Raw genomic sequence first — 21819 nt, 5'->3', positions numbered from 1 at the left:
TGCCTCGCAGAAGATCAAACTTAGGTCGTCGTACTCGCCGAGCGGAAGCAATGCGACGAGTAATGGCAAATCAAACTGCGGAAGAACGGGCATCAGCGAACGAGCGAAAGAGGCAAAGAATGGCTCAAATACGTGCCGAGGAATCAGCAGAGCGACGTGCAGCCAGACTTGAGGATGCACGGTTGCGAGCACGGCGATTACGTTCTGCAGCTTCAGATCTGCTTCGTTCTCGACAGAATGAACGCGACAGGCTGAGAGTGGTTGAAAGACGTCAACGAGAAAAAGCAGATCAGCGTCAAACACGACTCCGTGCTCAGCAATCAGGCGGGGGTAATTTTATTGGTGTAGCTGTGGTGTGCTACTTTTAGTTCATCTAATATTACTTTCTGCCAACGTTAGTATTGTAACGTGTTTACGTTACCGAATATGCCGTAGAGATCGTTAACTGGTTTATTGAACAATCTACAACTATCGGCTATAATTAATGATCACAATATCACGGGTTTCCACACTTTACAAACCCTACAACAAATCTCTTAACACTGTCTTCACTTGTCTTCACGTACTACTAACGCGGGAGCTATACAAGTCTCCCTGAAATNTATTACCGCGAGCGTTACGTTACCGCTGAGGGGTGGGAGGGGAGCGCTGACTCACCCACAGCGTCACTGCTGGTGTGGGGGGGGGGGCTCAGATTTCGCAACATGTCACAGTATTAATAGATTTCCGTAATGCACAAAATTATGTAACCATGTAATGGGGTTGTACGCCATATTTAGAGAAAATTAAAGATGTCTTTCGGCCCAAATTACATTTTAAGTGCATTGTTAAAGATACACTCTAACTTGTGTTTGTTAAGTAAGGTCGGTAAACGCTTGTGCACGAAATAACCGTATTATGTAGCCAGTACCGATGTGAATAGCGGGGCAGTTGTAGCTAACTTCGAACACTGGGACTCCCACCCCCCATGTAACATTCCATTGGCCACAAAGCAGTTATCTGGTCTTGTCTCTTACGGTATGAATCAAGAAGCTTAAATTACAGAACATAACCCCCTTCCCGTGCAGGGTTAATATGGTGGTGGTGTATTTTTCAGCCCCAGATATGGCAAAAGCGCCAGCAGTTGGCATTGATTTGGGCACAACTTACTCGTGTGTGGGTGTGTTCCAACATGGCAAAGTTGAAATCATTGCAAATGACCAGGGCAATCGAACAACGCCAAGTTACGTTGCTTTCACAGATACAGAAAGATTGATCGGTGATGCAGCAAAGAATCAAGTGGCCATTAACCCTAATAACACAATCTTTGGTACGTATGTAATGTTAAGCAGTCGTAACCAGTTCTGTTTGTTTTCAAGAAGAGAATCAGAGCCATGTTCAGACGCTAATAATCTGTCCAGCTTTTTTTATCATGCTACCTTTGTTAACTACATTTAACGCCGTGGTGCAGGGGGCGTGGAGGTACCCTTCCTTGCCACCACAGCTTACGCTGTAAGGAGTTAACACAATAATCCTGGCTTACCCTCAGCTAGGATTCTCCTGTTTCTGGGCTTCCTTCTGTCATAAAGCTGCCACCATCTATTTTATGTCCTAAGAGAGGCGATAAAAGTACCAAGGGCCGGTAGCGCGGTAGTCGAGCGTTCTCTGTTGGCTGGCCCTTTCATCCTTGTCACCTCTTATTATTGGCGTAGAGCGGGCGTGCGGGGTCTGACCCGCCTCTACCTATCGTCTGTAATCTCTATGGTGGGAACTACCCCCTGTCATAGCTCCCTCCCGACAACTCTTCATATAGTCTGCAGGTAGCAACATATAAATCATTCTGAGGAATTTTCCTATATTGGCTCGAATGTTGGTAACGCCACTGTTACCATTTATTACGTCTTAAGGGGACATTGATATAAGGGCTACTAAGCGCTGCCTGCGTGGCAGGTGCCTATCCCTGTTCATTAGTACCGCCCCATGTCTGTTGTTGCCTTCGGCTGCTGCTGCGCCTGTGTCAGTTCTGCTCTCGCTGGGTCAGGATCGCTCGGGACCGGTCGTGGAAAGGTGATTATGGAGGTGTGAATCACAATCCCGGTACATCCTACTCTAACTACCCTGTTTATTAACACTCTTATTTACATTATTTACAATATTAACAAGACCGACCTACAGTCGGGTCTGCATAGTATCTTTACTTCACGCTACGCGTCCTCGTGTTCTCCCCTTCGGGGATGTAGGCCTTGAGCCTCTCTCTCTCTCTGTTTCGACTAATGAGGATATGCAATTATTCCTCGTTTAACATGAACCTTTTTCCTGTCTCTATTTCCTACTACTCATTACATACTACTACACTATCCCATCGTAAAGTTTCACCCTTAAAATAATTTGCCCTTAGTTATACATATTGAAAGCCCACATACTATATTTATCACAAAAATCATTAGTCGTAACTATAACGCAAATGTGCGTAGTCTACACACTACCAGTAATCTTAACACATACACCATAACACAGCCATATTGCCGGACTATCTTCCTAGGCAATTACTTGTTACATAATTATTACTCTCCCCTAAGGGCTCGCCGGGCACACTGGAGTTTGCTTTCAACATTTTCCACAACACTTTTATCAACAATAATATTTAACAACATGGCTTATATGAGTAAACGTGACTTACTTGAAATAAAAGACGCAGGCCAACTTCCACCGCTCGTAAGGCCCATATTGAATAGAGCCTCCAACTGACAACTCAATATTATGTTTTAGATCAGATCCCTAAGTCTCCTAAATTCGGCAATTTATATCATTAACTTGCTGAATCTGCAGTTGACGAAAGAGGGAGGTTAACTCCTCCTTTCGTCCTCAGTTTCGGGGTGGAAGGTTTCCATTGGCTACCCCTACGGTTGTGGGTGGGCCCGTGGTACCTCATCGCTGCGTCTTTGATAATATTATTATACTCCAGTGGCCCCGTTAGCAGAGCTTCTTACTTATGTGATTACGCATAAATGCTGATCATAAACATTTTTAACCTAGTTGCCTGTCCAGGTGTTGACATACTAATGTAATGGCTGTAAAACACTTTTCGCAAGTCTAGAACATTATGGCAATGCCTTAAATTTCCAATCTCAAAATTGGGCCGCAACACTGCAATTTAAGTATCTATTTCACTGAAGCTAGAAAATTTCTAATTTCAGTTTTCTTTAGATTGTACTGTAATTTGGTTTCCATTGAGTGGCTGTATGTTCAATTAAGTTTGGTTTGTGTTACATTGTCAGTAAATAGGTTTTATTTCTTTTTCCAGATGCAAAACGTCTTATTGGGCGTCGGTTTGATGACTCAACAGTGCAAGCTGACATGAAACATTTGCCATTTACTGTTATAAATGAAACAGGGAAACCAAAGATTCACGTGCAGTACAAAGGAGAAAGTAAGACTTTTTTCCCTGAGGAGGTCAGCTCCATGGTACTGACCAAGATGAAAGATACTGCAGAGGCCTATTTGGGCAAATCTGTAACTAGTGCAGTCATCACAGTTCCTGCCTACTTCAATGACTCCCAGAGGCAAGCCACCAAGGATTCGGGTGCTATCGCAGGACTAAATGTCCTCAGGATTATCAACGAGCCCACAGCAGCAGCTATTGCCTATGGTCTTGACAAGAAGGTAAGTGACACAGTTGCAGGACTTACTGCAATTTAGTGAACTTGTAAGTTTTGTTGGTGTTCAACAGGTACAACTCAATAACGGCTGAATATCACCCACCCACACCAACTTCGATTTCATGAATGTTCTTGTAGGATTATCCTGTTCACTAGCATATCAGGAACACTTGGTAGAAACCTCAATATTGTCAGGGTCTAATCCTTAATTTTTGCAGGGTCATGGGGAACGTAATGTCCTTATTTTCGACTTGGGTGGCGGTACCTTTGATGTCTCCATCCTTACGATTGAAGATGGAATCTTTGAAGTCAAGTCTACTGCTGGAGATACTCATCTAGGTGGCGAAGACTTCGACAACCGAATGGTGAACCACTTTGTCCAAGAATTCAAACGCAGATACAAAAAGGACCTGACAACTAACAAGCGTGCTGCTAGAAGACTGCGCACTGCCTGTGAACGCGCAAAGTGCACGCTTTCTTCCTCCACCCAAGCCAGCATTGAGATTGATTCACTGTTTGAGGGTATCGACTTCTACACATCCATTACCCGAGCCAGGTTCGAGGAACTGAACGCAGACTTGTTCCGCAGTACCATGGAGCCAGTTGAAAAGTCCCTTCGAGATGCCAAGATGGACAAAGCACAGATCCATGACATTGTCCTGGTTGGTGGATCAACCCGTATTCCAAAGGTACAGAAACTCTTGCAGGATTTCTTCAATGGGAAGGAATTGAACAAGTCTATCAACCCTGATGAGGCAGTGGCATATGGTGCAGCTGTACAGGCAGCAATTCTGGCGGGAGATAAGTCTGAGGAGGTGCAGGACCTGCTTCTGTTGGATGTGACACCCCTTTCTCTTGGTATTGAGACAGCCGGAGGGGTGATGACTGTGCTCATAAAGCGCAACACGACCATCCCCACAAAACAGACACAGACATTTACTACCTACTCGGACAACCAACCAGGTGTCCTGATTCAGGTGTACGAGGGTGAACGAGAAATGACCAAAGACAACAACCTTCTTGGAAAGTTTGTGCTGACTGGTATTCCTCCAGAACCACGTGCCGTTCCACATATTGAGGTCACATTTGATATTGATGCCAATGGTATTCTGAACGTGACTGCTGTGGAGAAGTCAACAGGGAAAGAAAACAAGATCACAATCACCAATGATAAGGGCAGACTGAGCAAAGAGGAGATAGAACGCATGGTGAACGATGCAGAGAAATACCGAGCTGAGGACGAGAAGCAGAAGCAGACCATTTCTGCCAAGAACGCCCTAGAGTCGTACTGTTTCAACATGAAGATTGCCGTGGATGTTGAGAAGCTAAAGGAAAAGATATCCGAATTGGACAAAACTACCATCATATACAAATGCAATGAGGTTATCCGTTGGCTGTATGCCAATCACCTTGCCGAGAAAGAAGAGTTTGAGTATTTACAGAAGGAACTGGAAGCAGTTTTCAATCCCATCATGACAAAACTGTACCAGGGAGCTGGTGGCATGCCAGGAGGGATGCCTGGAGGTTTCCCAGGTGCAGGGGTGCCTGTGCCAGGGGCTGGAGCAGGACCAACTATTGAAGAAGTAGATTAGAGAAGGCAAATCGGCAACAGTGGCTGACTTCCTGCTAATATGAGATTGACGTTTCGTGTGTGCTATTTGCGTGGAAAACAGAGTTACTTACGGAAAAATTGCACGTATTGCGACGTCGGAATCTGCATTCAGTTAGATGCAACCTTCAGTTAGATGATGCAGGAGGGAAGACAGTCTACTTATAAAGCTGGTGTCCAAAAATATGTAAGTAGAACAAAAATTTATATCTTAAAATTAGATTTTAAAACACTGTGCGCACGCGTGGACTGCGAGTCACCATACGGCGTCTTTTGGCCACTCGGCTTTACTTTAAAGGTCCCCATACGGTGTCTTTCGGCTCATTGCAGGTGGTATATATAGTAATCACTGGGCTTTTAAAGGTTATTCTTCCATTTTTAGTATTATCAGGGGCTGTTATAATATGTCCAGTTGAGGCCCCATATTGAATGACTCAGTCTCATCCAATAATTAGAAATAATTTTTGTGTAAAACAGTAAAAATGTGAAGTTTACATGAATATATATAGTACCCACAGTCCATTTCCATGGATTCCAATTTGCAAATTGAGGAAGGTGAAAAACACCAACATAAATATAGCATATACAACAACTTTCACCATAAGCAAACTACTAAAGGAGAAGCAAAAAATTAACTTTTATGAGCAAACTGCAATTTATAAATTAACATGTCAACGCTGTCATAAAGTGTACATTGGCCAATCCGGCAGGAATTTAACACTGGGGGTGGAGAACATATAAGGAACATACGTTTTAACAAAGATGAGTTGGCATTCGTCCAGAATATACTAAATAAACTACATCAATATGGAGCTATAACAGGAATCATGGTAATGGTGGAATATGCCAAAAAAGGGAACCTAATGAACATAAAAGAAACAGCAGTACAACGCAAGCAGTAACAGGAGCAAAACAACACAGAACATGATACACAAATGTATGTAGGAAGAATGCTCACATAAAACAGGATGTAACAGGACGCTAAAATATAACATTTATAAAAGAAAACTTTCACATTTATTGCCTTACTAAAATTAACAATCTAACAGAAGAGCAGAAACATAATAAGGAGTACCATAATCTGAACGATATGTTTGACATATTACTAAATATTACTTCACGCCCATAGATGCGTCAAATAGTATTATATATGGATTTTTCAAATACAATGTAAGTGTCCTAACAGGAACAGACATTTAAATGCAGAGCAGCAGTGTGCATTTAAATGTGCACCAGTAGTGGGAATTTAAATTAACTTTAGCCAGTTGAAGCTACCACCATGTTAAAAGTAGGGCATTTAAAGGTTAAAATTTGTGAAATATGCAAAGTTGTGAACAAGCAGAATACTCGTCATTGTTCCTCATCACTTCTGTCAGTACACAGATAAAACTCTTGTACACAAATTTTATGGTTTGCCCAAAGCTGCTTTCAAACAAAATTTTTCTTTTGATTAATTTCTTCCTGTATTCAACAGCACTTCTTGTGGCAAAATCAGATGACAGCAAAGAACTCAGTCACTCCTTTTTCCCCTCATACATATAGAACTTCACTGTTTTGTAGTGCTTGTATTTAGATATCCATGACAGGGAGAACAATTAATTTACCTTTACTACCTGTGCATTTCATAACTACAGTGGTCCCTGCCTGTGTCCCAGTCTTCTGATTGTTGCATTTTTTTAGCACTGATGCTATTACCCCTGAGTTGAAGTATGGCCATCAGCCCTGTAGAACTGCGAGATTTAAAATCCTCTGTTCCTGGATGGTAAACTATTACTTTCAAGTTGAAATCTGACTGTCAAGCCCACAGTACTGGGAAGTTCAGAAGCTCCCGTTCCCAGATGATGAAGATTAATAAGCTGATCATCTTATCCAGTACTGCATTGTAACTACCAGTATATTAATTTTGAAGAAGAATAATTATTTTGAAATGTCTTACAACAAATACTCTTTTTATGTAGAAAGGTAAGAAAGAAGGTAAAAAGGAAAAGACAGAGGAAAAGATAGAACACAAAGACCTTTCCTCATGGCAAGACATTGCAGTATTGGGTATTGCTCTTATTGCAATGGTTGAAGAAATATGTTCTGAAATGGCATTTAGAACATTTGGCCATTTGGTAAGTGGACTGTGTGGTAACATCAGTTTGTGGACACACTGATTTTTGTCACTGTTACTCCCAGAATTGGTATAAAATTGTAGAAAATGTAATTAACAAAAGGTTTAGTTCTGCAACTTAAATTTACATCACTTGTAAGAGGCATACCCAGTGACCTCCGTAGTCTAGGGGTAACGTTCCCACCTCATGACACAAGGTACGTGGGTTCAAACCTGGCGGAGGTCGTGGAATTTTTAAGGGCGGAAGAAATCATTGAACAAGTCCTCTGGGAGGGACTTTAACCCGTGGGTGCCGTGTTGTAGATTTACGGCACGTAAAAGAACCTCATGTCTCTAGGAGACCTCTGAACTAAATTAGGCAAAAAGTTTCCCGCCCAAGTAGGTTCCAATGCCTCCGGTAGATGGGGAAGTATTAGGTACCACTGCCAGAGGAGGGCCGACCTTGCTGACAGAAAGGGACTAATTATCAGATACCACTGCCAGTAGAGGATCGAAACCTCGCTGACAGAAAGGGGCTGATAGTGAGCACCAGTACCAGTAGGGTATGGAGATAGTAGAAATTAAAGAGGGGGACGTACAGTAGACTATTAGTAGCGGTGCATGGGGAAACCCACCCCCTCGATACTGAACTGAACTGAGCTGAAGAGGCATACCTAATTTTATATTATGTGCATCTGATACAATTTTATCTTATCAGTTAAGGTACTGAGAATCAGTTATAAAGAGGTCTGTCCCTCTTGTGCTGGGCATAATCTCTGTGAATGTTGGACACGCTAAGCAAATTTTCACATGACAGTGATTCTGAAATTGCTCATAATGCTATCTTTGCTATGGGTCTTGTGGGAGCAGGAACAAATAATGCATGGTACTTATTTTCTACAACATTTTACAAAGCCAAAGTTGAAGTCTTTCTGTGTCCCACTCTTTCCCTGATCGTATATACTGCGACTAGCGAGCCAGCGAGATTCTCATTAAGACTGCCGTCTTCTAGGATTGTGAGGCCGTGCTGTTTGGTACATAGGTGTCAGCATTTCGGAGGAACCTCTTGCCTCGTTTTTCAGGATAGAATAGTGACTGTGACCTAGTGTAGTTTAGCTTTGGAGGAATTTCCAGTCTTCCATCTTCGTTGTAGAAGAGCGGGGTGTCCCACAGTTATCTGGAAACGTTTCGGGGCCTCTTTCTTCAGGGCAGAACATGGGATGTTAGCTGTGTAGTCTGTTAGATGTGTGCATGGAGGAATCTGAAGCCACAATTAAAGTTTGAGAGGATGCTGCTGTCACCATCTTTAGGGTTGGGGACTGCAGCTGCACGTTGTGCATTGGATATACACTGCTGTTGTAAGACCCATAATTACATACGGTGCCACAGTATGGTGGCCCAGAGTTAGACTCAAGACAAACAAGGCAGAACTTACCCAAGCAAGCCAGTCTTTGCAATTTGCTATCACAGGAGCAATTCAAACATCTCCAACAGCTGCACTGGAGATACTCCTTGGACTTCCCCCACTGCATATACAGTTGGAGGCAAAGGCCAGGGCAGGAATCTACCGTCTCCAGTGCAGTGATCAATGGGAACCTAAATGCGATAGTTTCGGACATGCATACATAACTCAGGACAAGAAAAAAGAACCCATATTACAAATGGGGTCTGACAAAATGATACTGAGACATGTATATGAAAAACCCTTCAGTCAGATTTCCTGACAGGAGTGAATGGGAAGATGGGTTTTGGCCTGATAGAATAGGGTGACTGATCTGGTATACAGATGGTTCCAAGATAAATAAGGGCACTGGAGCTGGTGTGTACTGCTATGACATGAGGCGGAAACTTAGTTTCAGCCTTGGGCAGTACACGATAATATTCCAGGCAGAAGTATATGCCATTAAGGCATGTATTATGGAGAATCTAGAGAGGAACTACAGAAATAGCAACATCTACATTCTATCTGACAGCCAAGCTGCACTTAAAGAGCTTGACAAACACCAGATAAACTCAAAGTTGGTCTGGGATTGCCACCGAACTCTAATGGAACTGGCCAAACATAACAAGGTACCGGGGCATGAGGGTATTACTGGAAACGAAATAGCAGACCAACTGGCCAAGATTGGAGCTGAACATCCTTTCATAGGACGTGAACCAGCCCGTGCCATCTCTATACTAATCACCAGAAAGGCAATCAGGGACTGAACAAATATGAATCACAAGAAATACTGGGGATCCCTAACTGGACTCAGGCCCTAGGGTTCCCAGATACCCCGTTTTCCCGGATTCTTCCGTTTTTTCACCCAAATTTTGTTCCTCCATTTATTGTTTACCCGGAGTGGATAATTCTCCGGTTTTTTTTTTTTGTTTAAGTCCATTACGAATTATATTTCATGTGTTAAATATTGTCATAAAATTTCTGTAATGCTTGGAAAATGACATTGTTATAGTTTCTTTCGTTATGTTGCATTTCGTGAATGTTTGTAACACTTGAGGTTCTAAACCAAAGCAGAGGTTGTTGGGGATAGTGTATTTTTAATACGTTCAATCTTCGCTAGAAAGTCAGTGTCAAGTTAACAAATATATATGAGGGCGAAGAAGGTCCATCAAAGATTCCTCCAGGGAAGAAGTTGAAATTCCATATATATGCAAGATATCTATATATATATATAAGATATAGTGTATATGCAGATATATATCTTAAGAAATGGGAAGATATGTTTTTGTGGGTTAAGCTGGGACCAGACGAGAACCGGGCATTTTGTACGTTGTGTAGGAAGGATTTTAGTATTTCGTACGGTGGACAAAGTGACCTGCGGCAACTGCACAATATAAGGGACATAAAATTAAGGAAAGATGAAATTCTGGAAGTCCAAATAAACTTTCGTAACACTCTGTTAATTCAAACAATAAAGAAGAATATGACAACAGCACCATGTGCAAACTTGGTTTAGTGTATCATGCAGTGAAACACAAGTTATTCCAGTCTGGACTGCGGAAATAAACTTGTGTCCCATATTTTCAGTGATTCCGCGATTGCTTCCAAACTTTCATGTGGACGCACTAAAGCAGAAATGATAGTGAAGTACGTTCTTGCTCCTAAAAGTGTAAATGACTTTGTGTCTATTTTAAGATGTCCAGAATATACAAAATTTTTTTTTTCGTTGGCTACCTATGCATCAAACAGAAGCAATCGAAAAACGATCCCTGTTTGCATCCAGTACTTCGACCCTTTAAAGGGAGTGCAGAATAATCTTCTAGATTTTGTTGAAAGTGCTGAGGAAACGTCTATGGCAATTACTGGTTTGGTGCTGCAGAGCTTAGAAAAGCACATCTTGGATGTAAATTATGTGTCTTCTTATTGTGCAGACAATGCCAATGTGAACTATGGAAAAACACATTCCATATATCAGTTGCTGCGAAGTAAAAACCCAAATTTACTGAAAGCTAATTGCTCTAATCATGTCATACATAACACAAATAAGTTTGCAATTGACAGATTAGATGTTGATGTTGAAAGTGTAGTCTTAAAGATATATAATCACTTCTCTGTCTCTGCCAAAATAAGAGAAGAGTTAAAATCATTCTTTGAATTTATGAATTTGGAGTGGACTGAGATTTTGAGGCATGTTCCAACTAGGCGGCTGTCATTAACACCAGCCATTTCTCGACTGCTTCAGAACTGGGAAGCAATGAAAAGTTACTTCAATAGTATTCCCAACTGTCCAACATTATTATCTAACATTTTCATGAAAGATGACCCAGAGGAAGCAGTGTTGCCTGAAATCTACTTTAATTTCTTAAGTAATATTGGAAGTCAGCTGGAAATGGTAGATAAAACACTGGAAAGGTCTGACTTAAGTGTACTAGAGACTTACAAACAAATGAAACTTCTCAGTTCTAAAATCCAGCAGAGAAGGAAAGACAACTTTTTTGGTAGCAAAGCAAAAGAACTCATTAATGGATTGTCTATGCCATTACTGAAAAAGGTTACTGAAGACCTGAACAGCTTTTATAGCAATATGCTTCAGTATCTGCAAAAAAAGATATGATGTGACAGATGACAATCCCTATGCATCCCTTGCAGCATTTTCTGTACAGGAAGGGATTGAGTTCAAAGATTTTGAAAAAGCCATAGAAGTGTTTCAGTGAAGTGAAAATGTTTGCATTGATGACCTGTAAGAGGAGTTCAGCAGCCATCGAGATTACCTCTGCAACAGTGTGAACAGATACAGTGATTATGTAGCAAACTGGCTTACATTTTTTCTTCAGTACTGAGCATGATGTACCAAATATTTCCAAAGTGGTAGGATTTTTGTTTAGCATCCCTGGCTCAAATGCTTTTGTGGAGCGAATCTTTTCATTCATGAAAAGTAAGTGGAGTGACACAAGAAACAGATGCTCAACAGATTTAATCAAGGCAGAACTCCAGGTGACAGTGAACTATGAAAGCAAGTCCTGTTCAGAATTTTATAAATTTTCAAAGGGTGATGTTCAGTTATTAAAAAGTGCTAAGAGTTCAGTGAAATACAATTAACAGAATCTGATCGACCAGCCCTTGAATGTTATAAATATGTAGTATTTAATATTTGTGTGTTCTACAAATGTGTGGTAGGTAATATTTTGTGCATTCTATAAATATGTCATAGGGCTATGTAATATTTGTTTTGTTGTATAANAGGGATTGAGTTCAAAGATTTTGAAAAAGCCATAGAAGTGTTTCAGTGAAGTGAAAATGTTTGCATTGATGACCTGTAAGAGGAGTTCAGCAGCCATCGAGATTACCTCTGCAACAGTGTGAACAGATACAGTGATTATGTAGCAAACTGGCTTACATTTTTTCTTCAGTACTGAGCATGATGTACCAAATATTTCCAAAGTGGTAGGATTTTTGTTTAGCATCCCTGGCTCAAATGCTTTTGTGGAGCGAATCTTTTCATTCATGAAAAGTAAGTGGAGTGACACAAGAAACAGATGCTCAACAGATTTAATCAAGGCAGAACTCCAGGTGACAGTGAACTATGAAAGCAAGTCCTGTTCAGAATTTTATAAATTTTCAAAGGGTGATGTTCAGTTATTAAAAAGTGCTAAGAGTTCAGTGAAATACAATTAACAGAATCTGATCGACCAGCCCTTGAATGTTATAAATATGTAGTATTTAATATTTGTGTGTTCTACAAATGTGTGGTAGGTAATATTTTGTGCATTCTATAAATATGTCATAGGGCTATGTAATATTTGTTTTGTTGTATAAGGCTACGTAATATTTGTTTTGTTCTATAAATGTGTAGTAGGCCTATGTAATACAGATGTGTAGTAGCATTTTGCAAGTTATGTAGTATGTTGATCATGTATATTTTATAGCCTATTAGTTGTGAAAAATGTCATTATAAACAAGCAACGAGACATCACTCCATTTTTTTTATTTTACAAAACCTGGCAACCCTATCTCAGGCAAGCAAAGGGACTCATATGAGGACCCTCTACTAAAAGAGCGAAGGAACTGTTAAAGTTAAACAGGAACCATTTACGATGGTTAGTGGGACTACTTACAAGACACTGTCACCTCAACGGACACTTCTTCAAACTGGGAATAAGTAATAGTCCAACTTGTGAGAGGTGTCAAGAAGAAAATCGAACAGCCACACATATCCTGTGCGAATGTGAGGCCTTACCTTATTTAAGATTGCATCACTTGGGTTAATATTTTATGGAACCAAGTGACTATTTCGATGTCCCCACATACATAATCCTACGCTTCAGTCGATGCGCAGGATTGTTGAGGGGATAATCAGAAGGGGAGGCACAATATATCACTGTGGTCGTAGTGCAAGGGCCAAGAAAGCCCAGTCCTTACACATTCTTTCATTCATTCTTCTTTAGGGTTAGAATAAAAAAGTGATGCTGTGTAGTTTACCACATTATTCAACGCGAATCCCAGAAGACAATGATCTTTGTAGAAAAGAGGTGAAGTTGCCTGTGTCGTTATATCGACTGCGCTTCTTAGGCCTCAGAATCCGTTCAAAAATTCTCGCCCATCTCAATATATAGGTCCATACTGAAACATTTTAAGTACAGAAAGCGTAATGATTTCTTCCCAGGGATCGTTGGTGTTATTGACACTACATTAAAAAAAATCCCACGGCCAAATCTTAACACCCAATATTGAAGTAAAAAGAAATGTGTTCCGAATTTGTAATTTTCGTGAGAATGGCGACAGATGAATTTTTATTGTGGGGAAAATAATTGTAAATCCAAAAAAGTCCTAAGCAATAGCCATCCGGCCTAGGCGACAGATGACAAACACTTTGTTGGCAGATCCACCTGCTGCGCAAAATCAGTCTACACGTACACCAGCACGATCAGTCTCACTCTCATCGGGGGTCGAAACACCCATTGAGAAGAAGGAAACATGCAGAAGATGCAGAACACCCATTTATATTCAACTACATAAACTACATAGTCTGGAAATGACTGGAATCGATCATAATACACCTATCGCAATTAATCGAATCGCATAAGTGTGAGCCAATCAGAGGACCTTAAATTTCCGTTGTACGTTTTGGGCGCAGGCTCAGCGACGTCAGCGACACTCGGTGACTCGGTGACGCTCTGAGTCCTTTGAGTAGCGTACGTCGCGTCGGTTCTGTGAAATTAGGTGACGAGCGTCAGGAGTTGTGCCCACAACAAACTGCAAGAAATTCTTGCATCGTAGGTACCAGACTTTACGTTGTTAATGGAAGTGTGTAAGTTGTGGGTATTCGTTAGGGAATCGTTCGATAGAAATTCAGTTTGAGAAATTATGGTGCTCGTGATATTATCCGCTGTTGCACGTTCTATTCGGGATTTTGCTATACTTCGCAGCGCCTATTCTGAGTGTGATGCTACTAGTAGAGTGCACATTTTTTCCTTTTTTTATGCCCTTTCTCGCCAGTTACACATACAAATCCGATTTATAAAGGAAGTCGTGAGAACTGATGCTCTATGGTGAACTGTTTGAAGTTGCAGGTCATACAAATGCATTCTTGCGGCTCAGAGATGTAAATTTGTAGAGTAGGTTTGCTGTTTCTAGGACGTAACTCCGTGCAGTCTGGTAACCAGTTAACCATGTTTTGGAAGCAAGAGGTTCACTCAGAGTGGGTGAACTAGCTGCCTTCGAAACTCAGCAACAAGTTGTTAAGATTACACAAAGTATAATAAGACACCAAGCTTCATAATCTATTCCGGTCTCTCCTGTGAGAACAAAGAAATCCACGTCAGTGTGTGTTTGTTCACAATAATTAGTATGTTTCCTTACAGACATGGCAAATATCTAGAGCTAGGTACTGGTACCATTGTTAGAAATATGATGCTATATCACTAGGATTCTTGTAAATCGATTAATTTGCCACCCACAAAGCATGATATGTGATAAAGTAAAGTTTCAAGGTTATGAAAGATTCTGCATTCTCTGCTGTGCTGTTTTCACAGCAGCCACGAGCAAACCCTGGAAGATATAAAGAACCACCACATCAAGATAGACAGGTGGCACAATATCTGCCCCATACAAGAGGGACGATGGGAGGACGAACACGAGCCTGCATGGTTTATGAATTTTAATTATTGACATGCAAATTTTTAATTAGCATCAAGAAATTTTAAATAATTTTTTAAAAACTTCACATTCCCAGGAAACTGCTGTGTTTGTGAAATGTTCTATTTTGTGTACTATGCATTGTAGCATATAAGTGTACGTACGTTACGTCTAAACAACTTATGTGATGATGGTTTCCTATTTGTAGTGATGTTTGCCCTCTGAAGATGGTCCCCAGAGACTGAAACATATAAGGGTGTTAAGTTTTCATGTAGTAATAAACTTACAGGTCACATTGGACGGCGTGATTTATATTTGTAGTTGTTCTGAGGAGTTTACTTGGTTCTTCATATTATAACACTTTGCATTATTATGTGGGAGAGGGATCAGTTCAAGGAGAGTGATATGGGTAGGTCATTTAGCGCACACGTATGAATGAGAAGTGCGTACAAAGACTTTGACAGGAGACCTGAAAGAATGAGACCACTTGGGAGACAATTGTGAAGATGGATCTTTTTAAGGTACAATTATGGGGGTTTTGGACTGAGTTTGGGTCAGGATGCATAGTCATGATGGGCATGTGTGAAAACAGTAATGAGTCCTTAGGTTTCATAAAGAGCAGATATGTATTGTCCGTATGTCCACAGGTTTCTCAGGAAGGTCGCTGCATTATGAACTTGAACACTTCCTAAGATTATGAAGTCTAGAGAAGAAATCTGTACAGAGCAGCTGTTATGGGTTAGATGTAATGAAAGCAGCTACAGCAAGGAGAGCATATATTGTTTCATGTAGGGTGTTGTGCAGCTATGACCTATAGAAGATTTGATGCCTTTACAGAACTATACAAAGTCAGAGAAGGTTTTAGTGGGTCCACATGGTGAGATGTACGCAGCAAGTCATGATGCAAACCAGGCCATGAATATAAAAGCTGAGGAAGTCTCAGATGCACAAGAGGAAGCGGATTCTGTGCAGATAACAGTTCAGGAGATAAAGGCTGAACCTAAGGTGAGCTGCATGCTTCTGTGTGTCCACTGTTAGGCAGATATCACAGATTGGCAGGAATTGCAGTTGTCTTTCTCATCTCCATCTGTCTGTCTGTGCACATGGGAGAGCTTCACTGTGCTGCTGACTCACCTTTGAAGACCTTTTCCTGAAGTGTCTCTAGACAGTTATAGTTTGTTGAATGTATGCTGCTTGTGATGTACCACTTCTCTTTCCTTTTAAGCAGTTTTAATGCAGATGAAATTATATTTTCCATAAATGGAACAGCGTTTGAGAGAAATTCTATAGCAAAAATTCTTGGGTAGTCACAGAACTGTTCACAATTGATTATTGGTACACTTATTAGAACCTTGAGGCACTCTGCTACTAGCTGGAAGGTCTCGGGTTCAAGTCCCAATGAGATCATTGGATTTTTTCAGTTGACCCAATCCTTCCAGCCGCACTGTGGCCCTGGGGTCGACTCAGCCTCTTAACAGAAATGAGTACCAGGGATGTTCTTGGAATATTCTTGGGGGTAAAGGGCAGCCGGCGCATAAGGCTGTCAACCTTGCCACCATCTATGAGCCGATTGTCTAGAAAATGTGGGAACCTCAACATAACTCAACCCTATGGGCCTCCACGGCCTGTTACAGGGATACCTTACAGGGAGTTTCTTACACTTGGGTGATAACAGTTTGGGATATTATGTAGGAGGGCAATGAGTTCAAGGAGAGTGATGTGGGTAAGTCATGTAGCGCACATGAAAGTGCCTACACCTTAGCTCAATCGGTTAGTCACTGGCTTCCCACTGTGGCGGCCTGGGCTCAATCCCTGGTCTGCTCAAATGTGATTTGTGATGGATAAAGTGGCGCTGAGGTTGGTTTTCTCCGAGTACTTCGGTTTCCCCTGCCATTGTTCATTCCACCAAATTCTCCATCATCATAATCACCCTGGGCAGGCTACAATAGGCCGATGAGTGGCCGCCATGCCAAGTGGACCCAGTTGGACTCCACCCCCCACTAAGCGAATTAAAAAAGAATCAATTTTAAAAGTGCACATGCAACAGAGAGAAATGCACACAAAGTTTTAGAGGGAAAAACCTAAGAGAAGCAGACCACTTGGGAGACCTAATTGCAGATGGGGAGATGCTATTAAGATGGATTTAAAAGTAATTTGGGTTTGTACTGGGTCTGTTTGCCTTAGGATGCAGAGCAATGATGAGCATGTGTGAGCACAGTAATGAGCCCTTACGTACCATAACTAACTCCATGGAGCTGAGTGAATCTTTGAGAAGCCATCAATTGCTTGACCACTGAAGAATTTCCCAGCATTGTATAGAACCTGAAAGTTTATTGACATGTTAGCAAAAACCCATCACAAGTCCCAATCCTGAGCCATTTGAATCCAGTCCACACCACCCATCGTAGGTCTCTTAAAGATCCATTTAACTATTATCTTCCCATCTGTGCCGAGGCCTTCCTAGTGGTCTCTTTCCTTCTGGCTTTATCAGTAAATCCTATGTGCATTCCTCTTCTCCCCCATGCCTGCTATATGAACTGCCCATCTCATCTTCCTTGACTTGATCATATAATTATACTTGGTGAACGAAGGTTACAAGTTGTGGAGCTCTTCATTATGATGTTTTCAGGTACCAAAAAAGCAGGTATTTTCTGTACTGCACAGTGACCGTTAGTTTCTCAGGAAGATCACTGAGCTATGAACCGAGTACTTTCTAGTGATCATGATAGCTATAGAGAAGAACAGCTGTACAAAACAGCTCTTATGAGTTAGATGTGATGAGAAACAGCCATAGCAAGGAGAGCATACGCTGTTTAACATGTGGTATTGTGCATCCAGTTCTGAGAAGGATGTGATGGTTTACAGAACTGTACAAATTCGGAGACTGCTTTAGTGGGTCCATATGCTGAGTCATACCCAACACCTCATGATGCAAATCAGGCCAAGAATGTAAAAGCTGAGGCAGTCTCAGATGCAGAAGAGGAAGAGGTTCCTGTCCCAATAACATTTCCAGAAATAAAGGCTGAACCTGAGGTGAGCTCTATGTGAACTGTTAGGCAGATGACACAGATGTGCAGAAATGCCGCTTGTCTTTCTGATATCCATGTCTGTGATCATGAAACAACTCCACTGTGCTGTTGACTAGAGTTTGAAAGTTTTATCTTTTTTTCCTGGCTGTAGTACCTTGAATGTTGCGTGTGATATACGACTCCCATTTTCGTTAAACAGATCTAATATAGAACTTGTGTAAACTGAATGTTTGCGGTAATTTCCATAGCAGGAACAATCCTTCACATTTTCCATGTCTGTCCAATCCACTAAGCAGTGCTTTGGTACTACATCATAGGGTTCCCAGGATCTATAAATGCTGAAGTTTATCATTTGTTTTCTGTCTTCCATGCAGTCTGTATCCATGTAATAACACAGAGGTGTCATTGTGTTGAGGATTTGTAACAGGATAATTAAAAATTCTCTAAAAGATTTGTGATAATGTTTGACAGGTTATAAACAAGTGTTGCCAGTTGCCCTTTGTTTGAAGTAAATTTAATATATAAGATACAGTTGGAGTTTCCCCTGTACCTGCTGGCGGGGGAGATTGGTTGTCATGACAGATTTTTTTGTTGTTTTCTCTTAGACAGAAAGGTGACTAAACATTAGGTACTGAGAATGTGTAAAAGGTGTGTAGAAAGGAATAGTGAAGAAGTGGCATTGGCAACACATTCTAAAATATAGACGCAGTTGTGGTGATGTGGAATCTACCATGGATGTAATTAAACACCAAATAAAGCTATTAATGAACATAAAGAAAATTTCTACATCTACATATAGATGGAGGTTCTTACTTTTTTTGGCCAGTTCACAGCGACTGATGCACTGCTGCCTGCAAGGTGCATACAAATTTTGCCAGTGTATCAGTATGGCTGTGGCCAGTAATGTTTGGAATGAAGTATACAATTCATAGGTCACAGAAGTTGTTGAAAATGCTGTCCCTCTACATGCAGACATTCCTTGCAGCAGCAGAAGGGGTTCAGATTAACCCTTAATGCTGTTGTGCCGGAATTGTTGCAATTTCCCTATGAATATTGTTTTTAGTTCTTCCATGTGGGGTTTACTGTTTTAACCTTTAAACGACTAAAGACAACGTATGTCGTCTTTAAAAGAAAGTCACCGGCACGAATGACTACATATGGTGTCGCAGAGTCCGCGCGTGGCAACGTTATATAAAATTAAATTTTAAAGTAGAAAATTATGTCCTACTTACATAATTTTTGGCCACCATCTGCATGGAGTGTCTGTCTTCCCGCCTGCATCATCTGCCGGAATGTTGCCTTCGTGTGGAATTCTCAAAAAATCCGGAAATGCAGAGTCCGATTTCGCAATTCACGCACTTTGTCCGGGCGGTCTTTCGTGTCCCACGCGAAAAGCACACACGACACCTCAATTGCGAAGTATAGCAAGTCGGCCAGTGATGTGGTTTGGCCTTCTATAGTCGAGATATCTCCCATAAAACGGCAGGGGTTCGACCCCTGGCCGTTGATGGCGAGGGGGACCCCTAACAGCATGTTCCGCACAAGAGCGAGACGAAATTCTCTGTGTGACAACAGGATGTAACTGTTCAGACCAAGGAGATGGAGAAATAGCTTATTTGTCCATTTCCAGGTTCGACGACAGATGCTATAACTGTTTGCCACAGTTTGCCCACAGCTCCATCTGAATAATTATTCACACTCCTCGTGCCACGCTGGTGTCGTGCTCCCCAGGTTGCCGACGAAGATTATGGGTCTTCTTCGAAATCACTTTATGATTTGCTACCTTCAACGTCACTCTCAGAATTGTCGGTACAGGATTCTGTATCGGAGGCATTGATTAGCTGCAATATGTCAGAATATCCCAAACGACACGGACCACATGTTACGAACGAAATTTGAAATTACTCTCGACTGAACACGTCCAGCCACTAAGCTATTACGCTGTGTTAGTACGGCAACGACAACGCATGCATAAAGAATGCTAGCATGGAACTGTAGAAGAACAGTATACGTATTGTTCAGGAGAGATCTATAAACAACACGTGAGTTTATATCTCTCTTCCACTGACCACATTCAAGTTGAAGCTCGTCACATAGACTGCGATAACGTCTCTAGACTCAACATCCGGTGTTACCGTGACATGCACAAGTGTCGTCATCAGCAACTTCCATTCAGGGGTGTCCAGAACGTATGAATTCTTGCTCAGAAACAAGAAATTGCGAAAATTCTCCTTTGGTGTCAGTGCAAAAATTTTAACATGTTTTATACAATCTGTAAATTACAATATCTGATTCTATATTCTTTCGAGAAAAAAACAGCGTTTATTTCGTTCGATTATCACAGAAATAGCAGAAATAGGAGCAAAATTAGTAAGTGACTACAATTTTCACGAATCTCAAATAGCGGCCATTTAAAGAACTCCGTACCGTTGCCACAACCTAAGTTTAAAGGGCCGTAGGATAAAGGTTAAACTTTGCCCTGCAAAGAACCGGGGCACACAGTAGCGTAGTTGGTTGAGGGGCTATGCCACAAGCCAGAATGTCTTGGAATCAAGTCCCGGTGAGGTCATTGGATTTTTTCAGTTGATCTAACCCTTCCAGCCGCACTAGACCCTGGGGTTTACTCAGCCTCTTAACAGAAATGAGTACCAGGAATTAATTAAATAATTTTCCTGCGGAGTAAAGCGCGGCTGGCACGTAAGACTGACAACCTTACGGCCATCTTTCAGCCGATTGTCTAGATAGTGCGGGACCCTCAACGTCTCACAACCCTATGGGCCATCACAGCCTGCTACAAGGAAAGCTTTTTTTTTTTACTTTACCTGCAAAGAACCACAGAAGAAAGGTTGGGTGAATGTGCCTGCCAAACACCAGCACTGATATTTCTCTCCCTGAAATTATCAGTTAAAGCCTGCATAGATATACGTGAAATGTGGGCAGTAGCTGAGTCTTGCTGAAACCAGTCATAGAGTCTTTCTTCTTTTGTAACTCTCAAAAGAATTGTCAGAATGACCTGTACACATTTTTCACAGTTAATTGTTCTGTTAACCTTTAAGTGCCGAAGTGCCCCGTTTGTGCCAGTGGTGAGTAAGGTCATCGTGGCCAAAGTGCCCAGTTTTGGCCATTCGGGCATTTAAACTCCGCTAGGGGAAGCGCACACACGCCGCTAGTAGAAGCGAATGCACAGTCCTAATTATTTATTTTTAAATGTAGTAATTACCAGACAGACTTGAGTAAAGCCCTAGTAGAAAAATTAAAATGATACCTAGGTGAACAACAACAAAAAGAGCATACGTATGAGTTATGCCCAAACTCATCCATGAGCCAGTACTTTTATGCAGATTCTGCAGATTAATGTGTTAAAAATATACAGTAAAATTCGATGTACATACCTTTTTTGTTGTAATCTGCTTGATGTATATCTAGGCTGAAATAAAACTACAGTATTCAATTTCACTAAGCACGCACAGAAAACAGACCGCACTCTGAATCTCAGCCGCGATGCAGCTGTGTGTTCAGGCCCATAGAAACGGCAATAAGCTTTTGCAGCTATAACGGAAAGTCTTAGAACTGAAGAAGGGACCCCTCTAGCTTTCTCTTGAATACCCATTCTTTCATTCTTCTGACTTTCAGTCAAAAGATTCGAAAATCCGAAGAGTGTAAGCAGTGCTAGCAGAAGGCCAATTGATTTTATTGCTTCCATCTGTTTTATGACATCAGGGACTGCTAAAATTTGTCAACTGTTACAAACAGAAATGAATTTGTAATGCAGAACAACTCTGTGAAGAACTGAGAAATCATTTTTGCAGTACTCATCAAAATTAAAAACAAAAAATTGAAAATGGAGTATAATTTGCATAAAAATTTTCAAATCT

General features: G+C 41.2%; 2 protein-coding genes across 2 annotated transcripts; both read left to right on the top strand.

Annotated features, from left to right (window-relative positions):
* Window positions 1–1059: 1059 nt before the first annotated feature.
* Window positions 1060–5230, top strand: LOC111864122 (heat shock 70 kDa protein cognate 4-like). The gene is made up of 3 exons (XM_023851153.1): window positions 1060–1309; window positions 3284–3642; window positions 3857–5230. The coding sequence occupies exons 1-3, from the start codon at window positions 1075–1077 to the stop codon at window positions 5228–5230; spliced, it is 1968 nt and encodes a 655-aa protein (XP_023706921.1). The 5' UTR covers window positions 1060–1074.
* An 8716-nt stretch (window positions 5231–13946) lies between these two features.
* Window positions 13947–19001, top strand: LOC111864123. The gene is made up of 3 exons (XM_023851155.2): window positions 13947–14053; window positions 15753–15920; window positions 17781–19001. Exons 2-3 carry the CDS (start codon window positions 15798–15800, stop codon window positions 17961–17963), a joined length of 306 nt encoding a protein of 101 aa, XP_023706923.1. The 5' UTR covers window positions 13947–14053; window positions 15753–15797; the 3' UTR covers window positions 17964–19001.
* The last annotated feature ends 2818 nt before the right edge of the window (window positions 19002–21819 follow it).

The sequence above is a fragment of the Cryptotermes secundus genome, unplaced genomic scaffold (genome assembly GCF_002891405.2).
Source record: "Cryptotermes secundus unplaced genomic scaffold, Csec_1.0 scaffold1000, whole genome shotgun sequence".
In the NCBI taxonomy this organism is placed as follows: Eukaryota; Metazoa; Arthropoda; class Insecta; order Blattodea; family Kalotermitidae; genus Cryptotermes; species Cryptotermes secundus.
Note: the sequence above shows the minus strand (reverse complement) of the source record. Positions and strands in the feature narration are given on the sequence as shown.